General features: G+C 44.8%; 1 protein-coding gene and 2 pseudogenes across 1 annotated transcript; 1 reads left to right on the top strand and 2 right to left on the bottom strand.

Annotated features, from left to right (window-relative positions):
* Positions 1-1,087: 1,087 nt before the first annotated feature.
* LOC146651688 (uncharacterized) lies at positions 1,088-2,736 on the bottom strand. Its single transcript, XM_085384775.1, has 5 exons — positions 2,706-2,736; positions 1,947-1,988; positions 1,589-1,873; positions 1,259-1,501; positions 1,088-1,170 (listed from the first exon to the last, which is right to left on the bottom strand). The coding sequence occupies exons 1-5, from the start codon at positions 2,734-2,736 to the stop codon at positions 1,088-1,090; spliced, it is 684 nt and encodes a 227-aa protein (XP_085240901.1).
* Positions 2,737-8,932: 6,196 nt separating this feature from the next.
* On the bottom strand, positions 8,933-10,317 carry LOC146651687 (uncharacterized; annotated as a pseudogene).
* An 8,136-nt stretch (positions 10,318-18,453) lies between these two features.
* On the top strand, positions 18,454-19,854 carry LOC146651686 (protein CFDP2-like; annotated as a pseudogene).
* The last annotated feature ends 864 nt before the right edge of the window (positions 19,855-20,718 follow it).

Below are 20,718 nucleotides of genomic sequence, written 5' to 3'. Positions count from 1 at the left end.
GTGAGTGTATTCAAATTAAGAGCAACACTAAAAACAATCACACTGAGTTATTCTCTCGTTGCTTTAAGACAGACTTCCTTTCCAGTCGCCTTCTTCACTCACTATGTATTAACAGACCTCTCTGCATTGAATCATACTTGTTATTAATCTCTGTCTCTCTTCCACAGCATGTCTTTATCCTGTCTTCCTTCTCTCACCCCAACCAATCACAGCAGATGGCCCCACCCCTCCCTGAGCCTGGTTCTGTCAGAGGTTTCTTCCTGTTAAAAGGGAGTTTTTCCTTCCCACTGTTGCCAAAGTGCGACAGTGGGAAGGTCATATGATTGCTGGGTTTTTCTCTGTATCTATTAATGTACGATCTACTGTACAATATAAAGCACCTTGAGGTGACTGTTGTTGTGATTTGGTGCTGTATAAATAAATTGAATTGAACTTAAACTCCCCCGAGGTAACAAATTCTGATCATTTCAGTTCCTTCTGCAGATTATTCCAGGAAGCAGGGGCAGCGTATTGAAAAGCCTTTTTCCTCAGTTCTGTCCTAATTTTTGGGACAATCAATTGTATGATATTGTGAGAACGAAGGCTGTATTGGTTGCGTTTTTTACACATATAAACACATAAATAAGAGGGAACCAGCCCAAGCAGAGATTATAGATAAAGATCAACCGATGGGAAAGTCTGTGAATATGAAAAAAAGAAAGACATTTAGCAGAAGCATACAAAGGACAATGATGTACATGATTTCCATAGCCAGTAATAAAACATAAAGTGTTTTCTCACTTGGAGGGAGAAACAGGATTGATTTCCAAAAACCCCCCCCAAAAACTATTTATACTCAGAGGAGGCTGAACATCATCAGTACAGGAGCAGATAATAAACACATCATGAAGACATCTTGGGCTTGTATAAAGCATATCAGCAAACATGCATTCATAGTCTCCATCCAAACCCTGACATCCTCCATCGTGCCGGGTCATCTCCATGGAGATGGCTGATTTCTTTGCCGTCTTCCTTCTGCATCAGATGGACAGCAGCACACCAGCAGAGATGCAATATGGACAAAAGACCACTAGATGGCAGGATAGTCTCAGTACAGACAAAAAGTGAGGAGGAGGAGGAAGGGAGGAAGAAAAGGGGGACGAGGGGAGGAAGAAGGGGTGACAGCAGGCTCTGCAGGAGAGATGATGAAGGTGGGTCTGTCAGCGATCAGTTTAGTTAGGTCACGTCTTTAAACAGGAAGTGATGTCAGTGTCCTCACCTCTGACCCTCAGAAAGCTCTTAAGAGATTCTTCATCTACGCCGACAGAACACGAGTAGACGCCTTCATCAGACCTCTGCACATTAGTGATGATGAGCTCTGACTTGTGTTCAGCTCCAACATGACTCCCATTAATGAAGAAATAAGCTTCAACCTTTGAACCCCTGTGGTTTCTGCAGCGCAGCGTGACATTACTTCCTGCCCTCACAGGAAGTGCAGGGATCTCCAGGATCACACTTCTATCTGACCAACAGAGACACAAAAGGGTGATACAGAGACAAAGATCCACCAGCAGAGCAGAGTCGCACAAAGACAGCTCACTTCCTGTACCTGAAATGCTGATGGAGACTTCATCGCTCTGCTGTCCAGACGAGTTTTCACAGAAGTAAAGAGGATCAGAGGAGAAGAATGAATCCAGAATACAGAAAGAGTAATATCCCACACCATATCCATGCAAGCTTAGACTGTCAGCACAGTCATAACTGTAGTCATCTGTTGTTATCATCACCTTCCACCCATCAGCTGTCTCTCCTTCATCATCAACACAACTCAGAGACACAGAAGAAGCGTAATTTTTGAAGATCTGCTGGAGGTTTGGACTGACCTGCAGAGAGACTGAGCACAGACACACAGTAAATGTATTTGTGATCTTTTGGAGTCTCTGATTGTTTTCACTTCATCAACTCACCTGCAGAAACAGCCAGTGCAGACAGCAGCAGCACACACACACCTGCAACAGGACACAGGTCAGTAAAGGTCAGAGGTCACTGAAGGTCAGGTGGATCAGCTGCTTCTGCTTCACGCTCATTTAAAGAAACCAAAAACTCCCAGCATTCATTCATCAACTGTCCTTCAACTGGACCTGGACTCACTCTGGTTCCTCAGTCAGTGGATGGATGGATGGATGATGGATGGATGGATGGATGGATGGATGGGTGGATGCATGGATGGATGGATGATGGATGGATGGATGGATGGATGGGTGGATGCATGGATGGATGGATGGATGGGTGCATGCATGGATGGATGGATGGATGGGTGGATGGATGGATGGATGGATGGATGGAGGATAGATGGATGGGTGGATGGATGGATGGATGGATGGATGGATGGTGGATGGGTGGATGGGTGGATGATGGATAGAGGGTGGATGGAGGGTGGATGGATGGATGGATGGATGGATGGGTGCATGCATGGATGGATAGAGGATAGATGGATGGGTGGATGGATGGATGGATGGATGGATGATGGATGGAGGGTGGATGGATGGATGATGCATGGATGGATGGATGGATGATGGATGGGTGGATGGATGGATGGATGGATGATGCATGCATGGATGGATGGATGGATGGATGGATGCATGGATGGATGGATGGATGGATGGATGCATGGATGGATGGATGCATGGATGGATGGATGGATGGAGGAGCTGTGTTTGACTCACCGAGGAGCAGAGAGACAGCTGGAGTCTTCATGTCGTCCGGATGCCGACTGAATGTCAGTCGGAGCAGTGAGACGCGTTCAGCTTCACCACTTCCTTGTTTACACGGAAGCGAAATGCAGACGCGAGTTTGACATAAATAAGACGCCCACCTCCTTCACTCGTTTTATGGACTCTGACATTTTGACTGTTTCAGTACATAATTAGACTCTATGGAGCTCAACAGTAAGACTCCACACAGATCTAGATTGTGAGCCATGACGTTGTAACCTTCCACAGCACACTGACTGCCACACGGTGGCATGTGCGCTTGAAGAAACCACACGTCTGTAAGATCCGTCTGATTTTAACAGAAAAAACATTTTATGACATGACACTGTGGAAAAGAGTCTCCTCATGGTCCCCAACAACATTGTCTCTTATTGGTGGAGCTCACCGTTACCAGAGAAACCAGTTCAGTTTAGAGGAGGTCAGAAGGGTCTTCACTCTGTCTCTGTGGATCAGGGGAAGCAGATGATTGGCTGCTGACCGAGGGACTGTGCTGGACATGCAGGACATGTATGAGGACAGTTTAGACACTGATTGTTCTCTCCAACTTCATTCTGGTTTAGAAAAGAGTTGTGTGAGTCTTGGACAGCAGTTTAGAAAGCTGTGTGCTCACTATATTCAGGTGATATTTTCCTGCTGTATTCTAAATAAAAATGTTTTTATGCTGATAGATGAGTTTTCATAGCTTAAAGCCATTTCAACATCATTCATGAGGTCCCAGACTTTCTCTTGATTTTCGTGTTACACTAATACAATTCTCATCAGGAGACTGTCTTGCTGACAGCCTCTTACACGGTTTTAAACAGAAAGAAACCTTGGCCAGTTTAACTAATTGGTGTGTATTATCTGGCTTCATGGACAGATAGAGCTGGGTGTCATCTGCATAGCAGTGTAAATGTATGCTATGTCTTCTAATGATGCTGCCTAAGGGAAGCATGTATAATGTAAACAGAAATGGTCCTAGCACTGAACCCTGTGGAACTCCATAATTAACCTCAGTGTGTGAAGAGGACTCTCCATTTACATGCACAAACTGGAGTCTATTAGATAGATATGATGCAATCCACTGCAACACAGTACCTGTAAATGGCCTGCATTTGTATAGCGCTTTTCTAGTCCCAAAGCGCTTCACACTACATTCAGTCATCCACCCATTCACACACTGGCGATGGCAAGCTACATTGTAGCCACAGCTGCCCTGGGGCGCACTGACAGAGGCGAGGCTGCCGGACACTGGCGCCACCGGGCCCTCTGACCACCACAAGTAGGCAACGGGTGAAGTGTCTTGCCCAAGGACACAACGACTGAGAACCGGCAACCTTCCGATTACAAGGCGAACTCCCAACTCTTGAGCCACGATCGCCCTAGCCAGCTCCCCCGCTGACCCCAGTAGGCACCCCCATACTCCGCAACCCGCCAGGGCAAGGGGGCCCAGGCCCATCCGGACCAGGGCTCAGAACAGCAGCGCCGCCCAGCCCCGCAGAGCCCAGGACAGCCCACTTGACCCCACCACAGAGAAAACTGCACCCACCCCGTCATCCACTTATCTTGCAGACTACACTCCTGTATCTCTCCCTCCTGCAGAGTGAGTTCTTGAAGAGAGGAGAGCTCCTGCAAGGTGTAACAACCTCCCCCACCAGTCGAAGAGCCCCCAGGTGGCTCGATGCACTGGCGGCACCCTGCGCCAGGGCTGGGCCCCCATACACCCACCCGCCCACAACCCCAGCAACATACCAACCAGGACCCAAGCCCCCGAGGCCCGGCCAGGGCCCCAGCCCAGAGACGGAGCACCCCCAGAACCTCACGCCCGTCCCGGACCCACCCAGGGGCAGCCAGGCTACCAGGTCAGTAACCCACGTCCGTCAGTACAGACCCTCCCCTAGCCCCACTGCACGCAGCCACGAGGAAACCGTCACCTAAGAGCCAACAGAGCCCTTAATAGGCCATGACCGCTACCCCGGGTTGAGCCCCCCAAGGAAGATGCTCCTGGGGAACCCCCTGACGCCCTAAGCCTGTCCCTACCCCCACACTAATCACAACAGTGAAGGCGGGACAAAACTATGACCACCCACCCCCACTAGGTGATGGAGGTAATCAAAGGAGCCCAGAGCAATTGATCTGATGTGGTGGCAGAGGCTGTATCAAGACTAATGTAATCTAATAGATAATTTCTATATTGGTTAGAATTAAGATTATTTTTATTTTTCCAGTTCATGAGGACTGTTTTCTTGGCTATGCATAGGGCAGTGAAAATCATATGGGCTATATTCTTTTCTGAAGTGACATTATCTAAGCTACCCAACAAACACACTAAGGGGGAAGTTGGAATGTTACATTTCAGACACTTCGATAAGTCTTCACATATCTCGCGCCAAAACTTCTGCACTGGTGGACAGTACCAAAGAGCGTGGATATAATTGTCCGGTGAATTGGTTTGGCAGTGTGAGCAGTTGTTGGTAGACGTAAAGCCCATCTTGAACATCCGATGACCTGTATAGTGCACTCTATGTAATATTTTGTATTGAATTAATTGAAGACTGGGATTTCTAATTAGATGAAAGGTTTTTAAGCAAATCTGAGACCAGAAGTTTAGGTCTAAGTTAACTGATAAATCCGCTTCCCATTTTGCAATAGGAAGTGATATTGATTCATCTGTTTTAGAAAGCATTCTGTATATTTTGGATAGTAATTTGGGGGTTTTAAGAGTAAGAAATTGAACCACACTTGGTGGTGTTTGTAGTTCAACTTGACCCGGTTTAAATTTCTTTTTTACTTTTTACTTTTTTACTGTTGATATTCTAAAAATCTTTTCTTGTTGATCCCATATTGTGTAACTAGTCCGTCAAATGAAATAAATTCTGTTCCTTCTAGTATATGTTCTAAATATTTGATTCCTTTACCACTCCAATCTGGAAAGTTTATCATATTATTGTTTTGTAATATGTCAGGGTGTTCCAGATAGGTGTACGTTTGCATGGGATTAATGAAGACTCCGTCAATTTTAGAAACTCCCACCATGCTGTCAGAGAAGAGCTGATGCTGATGCGTTTGAGGCCTTAGTTTTCACCGGAGCTACAGTATCCAGAGTCGTACGTAGTGAGGAGGTGAAATTATTAACAAGATGATCGACCTCTGTTGGGGTAGCGTTCAGATAGCTGCTCTGCTCTGTGTTGGTACAGGGCATTGGAGATGATAACAGTGGGTGGATTATATTCTTAAACTTAGTTACAGCGCTTTCAGAAAGACATCTACTTTGATAAAGTCTACTCTCCACCGCTGTGTAATCAATTATTGTAAATGTAAATGTTATCAGGAAATGATCAGACAGGAGAGGGTTTTCAGGAAACACTGTTAAATGTTCAGTTTCTATGCCATATGTTAAAACAAGATCTAGAGTGTGATTAAAGTGGTGGGTGGGTTCTTTTACATTTTGAGAGAAGCCAATTGAGTCTAATAACAGACTAAATGCCATGTTGAGGCTGTCATTTTTAGCATCTACATGGATGTTAAAATCACCCACAATAATTATTTTATCTGAGCTCAGGACTAAACCAGATAAAAAGTCTGAGCAATCAGACAGAAACTCTGTGTAAGGCCCAGGTGGACGATAGATGATAACAAGTAAGACTGGTTTCTGAGTTTCACAGCTGGGGTGGACAATGTTAAGCATCAGACTTTCAAATGAATTAAAAGTCTGTCTGGGTCTTTGGTTGATTAATAGGCTGGTGTGAAAAATTGCTGCCACACCTCCCCCTCGGCCTGTGCTTCGAGATTTCTGGTAGTTAGAATGATTCGGGGGTGTTGATTCATTTAAACTAACATAATCATCCTGCTGCAACCAGGTTTCTGTAAGGCAGAGTAAATCGATTTGTTGATCAATTATTAAGTCATGTACTGACAGGGACTTGGAGGAGAGAGACCTAATATTTAATAATCCACATTTCACTGTTTTACTCTTTGGATCAGATGTGGATGCTGTATTGTTCTTTCTTTGTGATTTTTTATGTTTAAAAAATGATGGTCTTTAGTTTTAGTTTGTGTTTTGTCTGTTTGGGAGCTGACACAGTCGCTAAGCAGGGCTCTAACTAACTTTTTGCCACGGTTTGCACTGGTGTGCCTAATGTTTTCTTCTTAGGTGCACCAGTTCAAAAGTTAGGTGAACCCAAATTTTTCAACCACATTGCTTAACACCGCAGCTTTACACGTTCACTTTTTTTATTGCTGTCCATACAGACAATATTGATTTGTAAATGATTAACTAACAATCTTGTCAACACAAAGTTCTTTATTTGGAGCACATTTCTACAAGAAAGATAAGTTACCGTAAGCAAAACCAAACAGTCAAATAAGTCAGACTTTACTCAACTCATTCTTCTTGCTTCCTCCACTTCCGTACCATTGATTCAGTAATGTTGAATTCTTTGGCAGCTGCTCCATTCCCATGTTCTACTGAGTGACTGATAAATGTGCTTCGTAAGCATGTCTCTTAACTGGAGCCATTTTCGGGTCCTTATACACACACAATACGTTAATATTACGTTGAAGCACGGTATGTATTACTCCGTGAGGCTCCTGACTACAGCAGCCGTAATGCTCCAACAATCCATCAAGCGGTGCAGCTTCATAGCTTAGCAAAGTCATACTAAAACATTTTTGACAGATTTTAGAGCGCCGTGTAGCACATAAAACCGGTTCGAGGTCAGTAAGCACAACCAGAATTCATACATAAGACACACTTTTGAGGAAATGAAAGGATTTTAAGTGCATCTTATAGGCCTAAAAATACGGTACTGAAAAAGTTCTTGTGCTTAAAGTGCTTCACTGAACTCAAATTTACATTTAAAATATCTCAAGATATATAAAATAAAAAGAAAGTGTAAATTAAAAATGGCTCAAAGGCTTCGAACTGAACATCTCAATATCTGAACATCTTACCTTGGGCGTCTCAGAGGTCCCGCCCTCTCTGCTGTTGGCCACACAGAGACTTTCAGAGTTGCTGAGACCTTTTTTTGTCTACTCGAATAGCTGGTCGCACCTATGCGGTATGTTTTTTAGTCGCACCATTGAGAAATTGGTCACACTCTAGAGCCCTGCTCTAAGCGGATGGGTTTTTGGGGGGTAGCAGGAGGAGAGAAGCTGCAGAGAGGCGTGTAAGACTGCAACTCTGCTTCCTGGTCCCAACTCTGGATAATCATATTTTGGGGGGTTTAATAAATTTGTCCATATTTCTAGAAATGAGAGCTGCTCCATCCAAAGTGGGATGGATGCCATCTCTCCTAACAAGACCAGGTTTCCTCCAGAAGGTTTGCCAATTATCTATGAAGCCCACATCGTTTCTGGGACACCACTCAGACAGCCAGCAATTTAAGGAGAACATGCGGCTAAACATGTTACTCCTGGTCTGATTGGGGAGGGGACCAGAGAAAACTACAGAGTCCGACATTGTTTTAGCAAAGTTGCACACCAATTCAATATTGATTTTAGTGACCTCCGATTGGCGTAACCGGGTGTCATTTCTGCCGACGTGAATTATGATCTTACTGAATTTACGTTTACCCTTAGCCAGCAGTTTTAAATTTCCTTCAATGTCGCCTGCTCTGGCCCCTGGAAGACAATTGACTATGGTTGCCGGTGTCTCTAGCTTCACATGTCTGAGAACAGAATCGCCAATTACCAGAGTTTGACCCCCGGCGGGTGTGTCGCCGAGTGGGGAAAAACGGTTAGACACATAAACGGGTTGGTGGTGTACCTGGGGCTTCTGTTTAGGACTATGCTTCCTCCTCACCGTCACCCAGCCATCCTGTTTCCGTGGCTGCTTGGGACCTACGCCTGAGTAGGAACGTGCAGGAGGGACAGGTGAAAAGGCCATGCTGCTAGCTAGTTGGCTACAATCTAAGCTAGCAAATCCCTAAAGACACAGTGAGTGAATACTGTGAATATAAATTAGCGAGTACACAGATACACAGAGCATGTGCTTTGGACAAAGAACATGAAGATTACATTATAAGTTGTTATGTAAAGTTTGTAATTAACTGGCTACACTGATAAGCTACACAAAACACCGCTATGCGTGTTACATTACTGCACTAAGATCCAACACCAAGTGAAAGCCCCACTTCTACAACCCTGAAGAACACATGAATCCATGAACACTCAGGATCATCCACTATTCAAACAAAAGCTCAGACATAACGCTCGGTGGTGACATCATCACTGATGACCTCCCACTCTTCATCCAGTTTGTCACCGCCTCCATTGTTCTGGGTCATCTCCATGGTGATGGCTGGCTTGTTTTCCAACTTCCTGCTGCAGCAGATGTACATCAGCAGACCAGCAGAGATACAGTATGGACAGAAGGCCAGTAGATAACACAAGAATTTGAACTGAGTATGACTGAGAGAAAGTGGAGGAGGAGGAGTGGAAGAGGCAGTCGGAGGAGGAGAAGGGAGAGCTGTACTGGGATCAGACTCTGCAGGAGAGAGAATTGTGGTTTAGTTAGTGATTAGTCTTTTATCAGGTCTGTAGTTCATGTCTTTAAATAGGAAGTGCTGTCAGTGTGCTGACCTCTGACCCTCAAAAAGCTCTGAGGAGATCTCCAATGTTGATCAACCAAACATGAGTAGAAACCTTCATCAGATTTCTGGACATTAGTGATGAGGAGCTCTGATTGATGTTCAGAAACAACACGACTTCCTTTAAAGTAGAATTCAGCTGAATATCTGTGATTATATTCACGACTCAGGAATTTATGTCTGCATCGAAGAGTGACATTACTTCCTGCCCTCACAGGAAGTGCAGGGATCTCCAGGATTGTACCAAACCCTGATCAACAGAGACACACACAGAGTGATGTAGAGACAAAGGTACACCAACAGATCAGAGTCATACAGACATATAGAGACAGGTGGGAGCAGCTTACAGCTTGTTACTGTTACATTGATGGAGACTTCATCGCTCTGCTGTCCAGATGAGTTTTCACAGAAGAAAATCCCATTAAAGGAATCAGACATGTCGAGAACACAGAAAGAATCAAACTTCCTCCAAAAGGCTGAAGCATCTGCTCTGCAGTCCACAGTGTATCCTCTTCCAGTCCTCTTCACCAGCCATCCATCAGCTGTCTCTCCTTCATCATCAACACAACTCAGAGACTAAGAAGAAGCGTAATTTTTGAAGATCTGCTGGAGGTTTGGACTGACCTGCAGAGAGACTGAGCACAGACACACAGTAAATGTATTTGTGATCTTTTGGAGTCTCTGATTGTTTTCACTTCAACTCACCTGCAGAAACAGCCAGTGCAGACAGCAGCAGCACACACACACCTGCAACAGGACACAGGTCAGTAAAGGTCAGAGGTCACTGAAGGTCAGGTGGATCAGCTGCTTCACGCTCATTTAAAGAAACCAAAAACTCCCAGCATTCATTCATCAACTGTCCTTCAACTGGACCTGGACTCACTCTGGTTCCTCAGTCAGTGGATGGATGGATGATGGGTGGATGATGATGGATGGGTGGATGTAGGAGCTGTGTTTGACTCACCGAGGAGCAGAGAGACAGCTGGAGTCTTCATGTCGTCCGGATGCTGACTGAACATCAGTTTGAGCAGTGAGACACCTTCAGCTTCACCACTTCCTGTTAGCAAGGAAGTAAAATACCATATGTGGCACAAGTCCTTGCATTCTGCATTTAAGTAGAATTACAGATACTTTTGTTAGAAAATACTCCTTAAAGTACTTATGATTCTTCTTTACTCAAGTACAGGGTCAGAAATGTACTCAAGGTATAGAATAGAATAGAATAGAATAGAATAAACCTTTATTATCCCACAGATGAGAAATTTCGGTGTTCCAGAGCTCTTACAGCACAGGAAAATAAAATATAAAAGGAAGACACAAGGTCCTATAAATATAGGCAGCCAAAGTTCATATATACAGGTACAGAATATGTATAGAAAAATTGAGAAAATCTACAGAGCTATCTATAAAATGTACAGTAAACAAACAGGCTGGTGAGTAAGATGACCAAAAGAATTTTTTAAACTGCATTATAGAGTCTGACAGCTGCTGTAAGAATGACCTGCGGTAGCACTCCTTCCTACACTGTGGGTGTAAAAGTCCACTGCTGAACGAGCTGCTCAGGACTCAGGACAAACAAGTTTGAGTCTGAAAAACTGAATATGAAACAAGCAAAGCTCAATACTAAACAATATATAACTTATATAAACGTATATATAACTTAATATTGCACATATGCAAAATCGAAATTCCAATTAAAAAACACATCAGTGGAATTCATTTCTTAAATAAAAATTGTATTTGCAGCCTTCTGAATTAAATTTTATCATTTTATCATTTATCAAATTTTCATCATATTCTCCCACCTGTCCAGAAAGCTCCTGTTTTCTGCCTTTCTTTCTGCCATTTTGGGATAGGTAGCATGGCAATATTTGCATGGTTGCTATGACTATGGTCAACAGAGGAGAGGGTGCTAATGGGTCCTGTCGTGACTGACGTGCCAAAACACCAACAGAACATTCTGGGAATTGTAGTATTAGCAGTACATGAACTGTATAATACCAGCAGACCAGCTCTAATAGTAATTTTGTATGGCTTCGCGGGCCAAATGTAATTAGGCTACGGGCCAAATTTGGCCCGCGGGCCAGAGTTTGACACCTATGCACTAGCAGATCCATAACTATGAGAGCAAAACTAATCAGTGTGCACATTTCACACAGTTTGCATAATTTTTCTTGCACTCTTTCTCTTTGTGCAGAGTGAGACTATTTCTGGGCACATACACATTAGTAAATGAAGTGAATGAGCGAGTGAGTGTAGGAGCTCGGTTTGACTCAGAGACCGATGGAAACATCAGTCTGAGCCGCCGACAGGACTGCATAGTGAAGTAGTTCTGTCCCCCACCCCGAACACGACAGGGCAATAGATGCTGCAGCTCCTCCTGGTGGATGGTAGAGGAGCTGTCTGTCCCCAAAATTAAAGGTTTCATTTACTTTTAGTCTTTCACTCAGTTGTCATTTTTTACTACATGATTTATTTTCCAGCAGAAAAACAGCAGATCTTAGTTTCCTCAGGTTCAGTCACATCTATCATCACACTGATAAGCACTAAACTGTCTCTGTGTGACTCTGTCTGTCTCTGTTGGTCTCTTACCCTTCCTGTGAAGGTGGGAGTGCTGTCCTCAGCTGCAACTGATTTCTTCTGATTTCTTCATTAATAGAAGTCTTCTTCTATCTGCTTTTTTAATCCAAATCAGAGCTTATCATCACTAATGTGGTGAATGTCTGTACTCGCGTTCTTCAAATTTTCTTTGAAGTTTCGAGGGCCAGAGGCGAGGACACTGACATCACTTCCTGTTTACATCCATGAATTAACCTGTTGACCTGATAATAAACTGATCATTGACTGAGCTATCTTCCTCATCTCTCCTGCAGAGCTGCCTCATACCTCCTCTTCCTCCCCTCCTATCATCCCCGTGTCTGTCTATTCTGCCATCTAGTGGCCTTCTATGTGTACTGAACACAGACTGTTCTGCTAGTGCCCATCTGCTGCAGCAAGAAGACAGAAAACAATGGGCAACTTTAAACCCTTTTAGAGGATGCTTATCAGAGGATTTTTAAAAATTACTCTAGTAAGAGTAACAATAATCATGTATTTTAGTATTATTTTCCTAAGTTTTCTTCTAATGTGCACCTGCAGCAACTCTGAAAATGGATTAGAGGAAAAGGATGGATGATGGATAGATGGATGGATGGAGGGATGTGTAACGGAGTTACAAATACATCTGGAAAAACATGCACTTACCTGTTCTTAATTATTATTTTAAGTGTAAATTTTATCATTTTTTAAATTGTATTTTATTTTGAAAACCAAGAAACCGGATCTCACCCTAGTGTTTAGAAGCTGCTAAGGCTTCCGCTCCTCACAGCGCGCGTTTGCACTGTGAGGGTAGGTTCTGTAATGAAAGGCTCTGGCATTTTTATGGTTTCTGGTGTGAATGTTGGTACATAAGTTGTACATGTCGATGCATATAGGTTCATATTGATGTTAGAAAGTTTCTGTGTAACCGAAACAAAGGCTGGTTGCTGTTAAACAGTGTTTCTGCCGTATTTATGCTCTTTGGCAGTAAGCTTTTGTCAGCCCCCTAGTGGTTGCTGCGCATAGCAGGAAATGTGTTTGGATTTACTGTTTTTCTGTGCTTTTTGTGATGTTGTTTTACATTGTATGAGATACAATTGCTGGTACCATCAGAAGACACCTGTTGAGTGTGTTTTATGTCTTCTGCAGGTACGTGAGCTTATTAACAGTCATTTTGTCTGTAAAGCACAAGCAAGTGAAGATGTAATGCGCTATTGTTAATTTGTCCACTAGAGGGCAATGATTAGCCGGTGATACTGTTTACTGAGACTTCTGTAACCTGTTATTTTGTTTTATACCGTTGTGAAATGGATTTTTATTAGTCATAAGATTTTTTTTTTTGTATACAAGTTCAGTGTGACAGACTGTAAAATGGGAGAAATTATTATTTTCCAATTTTTCTTTATTAAAAAGTTAATTGTAAGTCTGTCAAGACAGCGCGCGTTTGCACTGTGAGGGAGATACAATTGCTGGTACCATCAGAAGACACCTGTTGAGTGGGGTCAGCGGGGGAGCTGGCCCCAGGGAGGGGTCACTTGCCCCTCCCTTCCTTCCCTCCCCATCTCCAGCTGCCTCCCTCTTCCCGCTCCACCACAACCACCCACACATGCAGGGCCTTGGAGTAGGGGTATGTCACCAGGGTGCAGAGGAGGCTACCCCCCCCCCCCCCCCTCTGTCCCCTTCTGGCTGCCTCTGCCTCAATTTTATCCCACAACTTAGACATTCACATTACTCACACTCTCATTACACATACATATAGGATCTTGGGGGTGGGCACGATACACGGAGTCCAAAGTACCATCAGGGTGTACACCCCTGGCATCGTTGCCCACCTCTCAATTTTAAATACACGTAGACATTGAGGGCTAGCAGGAGGGACCATGCGCTTACCTGCTGCTCTCTGGCAGGTAGCTCCAAGCCCTCCTGGGTTTTAATTGCACCTTAGAACACACATGCATCAACACTACAATGAGCGGGTGGAGGGAGGTTTGGAGTCTTCTCTCACCCCCATTCTCTGCAACCTGCTGGAGCAGGGGGGCTAGGACTAGGAGGAGGAGTTGGCCGTCCGACTGCGGTCTGGAGTGTGGAGCCTTCCTGCTGCTGCGGAGTCGGGGCGGTCTGCCTCCCCCCACCGCAGGGAAAAGGGAAACACCACCTGGGTCTGGGTGCAGTTCCCCCCTCCAGGGGCAAGGGTACCTAGACCCGGTTTGTAGAGTACGCTTGGCGAGTGTGATCGTGTGTACAACGTCTCTTTATGTCTGTCTCCACGTTGGTTGAGTGTGGAGTAAGTGCATATGAGAGCATGAGGGTGGGAATGGATGTTTGTGTCTGTGTGTGCCTGTATGTCTGTGTCTATATGTCAGGTTGGGTGTCAGGCGCCACCTCTCTGGGGACATCTCAGGCCCTCCAAGGTTTGGAGGCCTATCTCCCCCTACCACCACTTCCCCTGCCAGTGGCGGACTCCCTCAGACATCGGTGCGTTGGTGGTTCTTTGTGTCCGGGGATGGGCGTCCAGGTACACACCGGCTCACTCCTTGGCGGCCGCTTATCGGGGCCTGGAGCCTGGGGCTCGCTCGGGCCACTTCGGAGGTGGGGTGCCCCCGGCCTCTCGGCCTGGGGCTCGGTCACTCAGGCGCAGCTGGCTGCCGGCGGAGCTCACGGGCGCGTCACTGCAACTCCCCCTGGCTTCTGCTCCGCGGCTGCTGAGTGAGCCCTCATCTGGGACTCTCCTCAGCTCTTTCCGGGACAGTGGCGCGGCTGCCCCTCTGCTGGTCTTCCTTGGTCTCTTGTGTTCTGGGGGCCTCTGGATGTCTGGAGTTTTGATCTCCTCCACACCTGCTTCACGCCCTGGAGGACGGGGCTGTGGCCCCCCCACACCCTCTAGCAGATTATTACATGAAGGAACCTTTTAAAAAACAAAAAACAAGCGCGTCCATGCTCACAGGTAGGGCTGCTCGATTATGGCAAAAATGATAATCACGATTATTTTCACTGAAATTGAGATCTCGATTATTTGACGATATTTATTTAACCCTTTAAGACCTCTTTGCTTAGGCTGCTGCCCCCGCGACCCGGCCCCGGACAAAGCGGATGAAGATGGATGGATGGATGGATGGACCTACTATAGAACCAAGTCCGCCAGAACTTATATTATTTTTTTACATGTTGTAGTGCCATTTATGGGAGCATTTCAAGTTGCTATACAACTGTTATAGCCCATATTTTAATAATATGTATGCATTAAGTCCATAGTAACTACATTAATTGCAAAAAAGTGCAATAAACTACAAAAAACAAATTGAAAATCGTTTTTGGTTTTTTTACATATATTTCTAATTGGAGAAATTTAAGAGGTTTGTCCCTCAAAACTTTAAATACAAAAAAGTTGCAAAAAATAGTTTACAACAGGAAATTTATTTTGAGTGTCTTCATAGTTTTATTTTGGAGATACAGCAATTTTTATATACACTGCAGGAAAAACGAAAAAACAATCCTATGATGCAAATTTGCAAAGAAAACAGCAGGTGCATCAAAATAAACTATTTCCAGCAGTGCAATTCGAGTTCTAAGCATCCCAGCAACTATTCAGAAAAGTCAAACATGACCAGTATAGGCTTTTAAGGCCTACAAGTAAAAAACTACATTTCCGCGAAAATGACGTCACTTCCGGTTTTGGCCAGGAAATGGCGGACATGTGATAGTTCGCGCTGACGTCTGTTTCACGGTGGGAAGTGTTAAGAACAGCTGATCGGCGAAGCCTGTTTCTGGAATATTATGCTTTTGTTCCTGCAAGCGCTTTTTATGCAATTTTTGCAAAGCTTTTTGTGGAAGGAAACCGTGACCGAGGACAAGCTGATGGCATCAGATGTAAGTACAACTCCTCCGGTTTCTTATGGTAAATGGCCTGTATTTATATAGCGCTTTACTAGTCCCTAAGGACCCCAAAGCGCTTTACACATCCAGTCATCCACACATTCACACACTGGTGATGGCAGCTACATTGTAGCCACAGCCACCCTGGGGCGCACTGACAGAGGCGAGGCTGCCGGACACTGGCGCCACCGGGCCCTCTGACCACCACCAGTAGGCAACGGGTGAAGTGTCTTGCCCAAGGACACAACGACCGAGACTGTCCGAGCCGGGGCTCGAACCGGCAACCTTCCGATTACAAGGCGAACTCCCAACTCTTGAGCCACGATCGCCCATATGCAAAACAAATTATTGTGCTAGCTTACGCGGTTCCGGTTCTACAGGGATTTAAAAATAGTTACACAAAACGGAGCGTGCTGCTCTGACCGGCTTTAAAGGGTTAACAATGACTTTAAAAAATAATATAACATAGTGTGCAACACCACTGAAGTTTTTTTTACCTGTCTTTTCAACCAACGGCAGTCACTCTCCTCTCCAAATAACTCCTGCTTAGCTTTCCGAGCTTCCCTCGGGTCCTCTTAATCAGCGGTCTCCAACCTTTTTTGCGCCACGACCGGTTTATGCCCGACAATATTTTTACGGACCGGCCTTTAAGGTGTCGCGGATAAACGAGGGAGGGGCTAATAATCGGCTCACTCATTTTTAATGATCGTTGAAAGCCCAGATTGTAATCGTGATTAAAATTCGATTAATTGAGCAGCCCTACTCACAGGTGTACACACGGGTGATCACACCCACAAACTACACCCTTTTTGGCTCCTACCTCAAAGCACACTGTGTTCTGTTGATCTTATGTGCTGCACAATAATGTTTAACATTTAGTATTTACTGTCATATTCCCATATATCATTGTGATGTTGTTTATTCTATTACTCTTGTTCTCTTCTGCTTGCTTTCTTTTTTCTTTCTCAGCAGGTGATCCAGGTGATTGATATATGCATTTTTTTTTCTCTGCCCGTTCTGTTGGTTTTTGTCTTTTGCCCTTCTCCCCCGTCCCTCTTCTCAGCTGTTTCTCTTTCCCTCTTTCTTTCTCCCCTTCTTTCCCCCAGTCAAGTCTGTCCCGTATTCAGTAAGTGAAAATAAAATAAACAATAAAAGGTGAATCAAATGGACCATTACGGCAAGGCTGGGATGGTCAGTTTGGTAAAGTAAATCCGTTGGGCATCTTTCTTTGCCTTTAGACAACAATTCTGATGGCAAAAGAGCCAAACGGGACAGGCCAAAAAAACAAAAAAACAAAAAACAAAAAAAAAACAGTCATTTTGTCTGTAAAGCACAAGCAAGTGAAGATGTAATGCGCTATTGTTAATTTGTCCACTAGAGGGCAATGATTAGCCGGTGATACTGTTTACTGAGACTTCTGTAACCTGTTATTTTGTTTTATACGGTTGTGAAATGGATTTTTATTAGTCATAAGATTTTTTTTTTGTATACAAGTTCAGTGTGACAGACTGTAAAATGGGAGAAATTATTATTTTCCAATTTTTCTTTATTAAAAAGTTAATTGTAAGTCTGTCAAGACAGCGCGCGTTTGCACTGTGAGGGAGATACAATTGCTGGTACCATCAGAAGACACCTGTTGAGTGTGTTTTATGTCTTCTGCAGGAATAAACTGTGAAAAGCCAACCTTTCTGAGCGTCTGTGATTTTTGAAGAGCTGGAAGTGTTACAGATGGACGATGGATAATGGATGGATGGATGATGGATGGATTTTGCCAACGCAGGTTTAAATGTCCAGTGTTGTTGATATCACGATGTTACGGTACAGAGCAATGTTGCTGCCTCACACACATGTTTGTCATTAATAATTAAGACGTGTGTTGCAGCAGATAAAGAGATGTTTCATGATGCTAATCATAACAGATTTAAACACTCTTTACCTGCAACACAGCAAGTTGGAAATTGTTCTGATAATGAGGGATAATTTCAGTGTCTGTTAATTTATATTTTATTCTCTAAAGCTTATCAAAGCCATTAGTTAGTGTAGTTTAATCACCAGAAATTATGAGCTGAAGTTAACTCTCTGAGTAAGTGAGAGAGAATTCCTAACAAACACAATGTGATGAAAGTGGAGCAGAGAAGAAGAAATAGAAAGGTTCGCCTTGTTTTCACTGTGGACAGTCTCGGTCGTTAGAGGAAGATTTGAGAAGTTTTGTTTCTCCTCAGAAAGGATTTCATCCAGCGTGGCTAAGGCCAGAACTCATTTACAGCTGAGGTGTTCTCTCTCTCCTGACTAAAAACTCATCAAAGCTGGCAGTAGATATTTAGCAACAGTTTAGATTACATTACTTTAATTTTTTAGTTTTACTTTTTTTATTTTAAATTGTAAAACGATCTGACTGATTTGTGATTATGATCGTCTCTTCTGATTCCATACAGGGCAGCTGTGGCTACAACTGTAGCCTTCACCAGTGTGTGAATGTGAGAGTGAATGAATAGTGGTATTGTAAAGCGCTTTGAGGGGTCCCGAAAAGCACTATATAAATGCAATCTATTATTATTATTATTATTATTATTATTATTAACTGTTTGAGCTCTTTGCTTAAATAAAATATTGTATCTGCCATTAAAGTCAGTTTTGAGGAGGTTCTTATTGAACTCTGCTATTGCCGGTCCCAAGCCCGGATGAGAAAGGAGGAGGGTTGGGCGTGGGGCTAGCAACCCCACCCTGTAAAAACTCCAACTGCTACGGAAACAGCAAGTGAATTTCATTATCGACTATGGAATATGGAATGTACGGACTCTGTACCAAACAGGTAAATTGGCCCAGCTTCTATATGAATTTGACTCGTACCATATGGACATCTTGGGCATCTCAGAAATGCGATGGGCAGGAAGCGGGAAGATGGTTAGTGATGGAAAGATGGTGCTCTACTCTGGCCATGCCCAAGACCATGCACGTGGCGTGGGCTTCATCCTCTCGCAACGTGCAACAACATTATTGCTGGCCTGGAAGCCCATTTCAGACCGCCTAATCTTGGCTCGTTTCCAAGCTAGGCATGTGAAAGTCACAATTCTTCAAGTATACGCTCCAACAGAAGAGGCTGACGATACTGACAAGATGGGTTCTATGCGATGCTCCAGGATCCATGATTTGCTGATCGTGGGCGGAGATTTCAACGCGTAAATAAGCAGTAACCGGGACGGCCTGGAATCAGCTATCGGCCCGTTTGGAATTGCAGCAATGACAAATGAAAACGGTGGGCGGCTGATCTCGTTCTGTGTGGCAAACCGGCTGACCATCAAGAACACCTTCTTCGGCCACAATCGGATACACAAGGCGACGTGGAAGGCCCCCGGTGGCGGATATACAAGCGAGATCGACTACATCTGCATATCATCCCGCTGGGCATCCACCATTAGCGATGTTAGAGTGTGGCGTGGAGCCGACATTGACTCTGATCACTACCTGCTAATTGCCAAATGTAAACTTCACCTGAAGAGCCTCCAACCACGACTGCAGCGGCCAAGTCCTTTTAACATTCAACGCCTAAAAGACGCAAATACGGCAGCGGAATTTCAACTCGAATTGAGAAACCGCTTCCAGCTCCTTGCTGCGGAAGGAAATAACAACAAAAATCCAGATACACTCTGGGATGAGCTAAAAGAGGCTGTGGTCGGTGCAGCAGAATTGAAGATTGGTCACCGACGGGGAGGCTTTAAGGAGCGCTGGATCTCCGACCGTTCATGGGAACTTACAGATCAACGTCGCTTGGCAAAGTCAGTTCGGGACCAGGTGGCCTTTGACTCACCAGCGTGAGAGGGCCATGGCCACCTACCAAGACCTTGCCCGACAGGTCAAACGCAGCTGCCGGCGTGAAAAGCGTGAATGGATCGAAGCTAAAGGCATCAAAGCCCAAGAAGCAGCCGATCGGAACGATACCCGAACCTTATATCGCATTGTACGAGATCTAACTGGGGCTCGTGGTGGCCGCGGTGTTCCAATCCAAGACAAAAATGGACATGTCCTCCTTACTGCAGCTGAACAAGACCAACGATGGGTCGAACACTTCCGCGATACTCTGAACCAACCTGAGCCACCCCAACGGTTCGAGACCGAAGACCTGGCACCTTCCATGGATCTTCTTCCTGTCGATATTGGACAAATCACCATCACCATCACCATCACATCCGACTCCTCAAGAGTGGAAAGGCCGCAGGCCTGGACGAAATCCTCGCCGAAATGCTGAAGCATGATGGACCCCATCTTGAAGCCGCCCTTACAAGACTCCTAAACGCCTGCTGGTCAACATCACATGTACCCGATGATTGGACAAAAGGCACCATCATCAAACTTCCAAAAAAAGGTGATTTGGGTGAATGTAACAACTGGCGGGGCATCACGTTGCTGTCAGTACCCGGGAAAGTGTTTTGCCTCGCTCTTTTGAATCGGCTACGACACGCAGTGAACGAACGATTGCGAGAAGAGCAGGCTGGGTTTCAGAGTGGCCGGTCATGCGTCGAGCAAATCTTCACCCTCCGCATGATCATTGAACAAACATTGGAATACCAAAGGAAGATTTCTATTAATTTCATTGACTTCGAGAAGGCTTTTGACAGCGTCCACCGGCCGACTCTATGGGCAATCCTACGCCACTATGGAGTCCCTCAGCAGTTTGTAGATGCCTTTCGTTGTCTCTACTCCAACTCCCGTTGCTGCGTCCGGACAGATGACGGCTGCACATATTTCTTCAAGACAAGTCCGACAAGGATGCATGCTATCCCCTTTCCTCTTCCTGTTGGTAATTGACTTCATCATGCGACGATCAGTTGACCAAGCTGGCATCGGTGTGCCCTGGCATGAAGCACGTAATCTCACTGACTTGGACTTCGCAGATGACATCGCCCTGCTGGGCTCGACTCAGGAAGACCTCCAAAAGTTGACCGCGG

Source organism: Rhamphochromis longiceps, linkage group LG16 (assembly GCF_057381845.1).
Source record: "Rhamphochromis longiceps isolate RC_006_pf linkage group LG16, R_longiceps_female_GT1.1, whole genome shotgun sequence".
Lineage (NCBI taxonomy): Eukaryota > Metazoa > Chordata > Actinopteri > Cichliformes > Cichlidae > Rhamphochromis > Rhamphochromis longiceps.
Note: the sequence above shows the minus strand (reverse complement) of the source record. Positions and strands in the feature narration are given on the sequence as shown.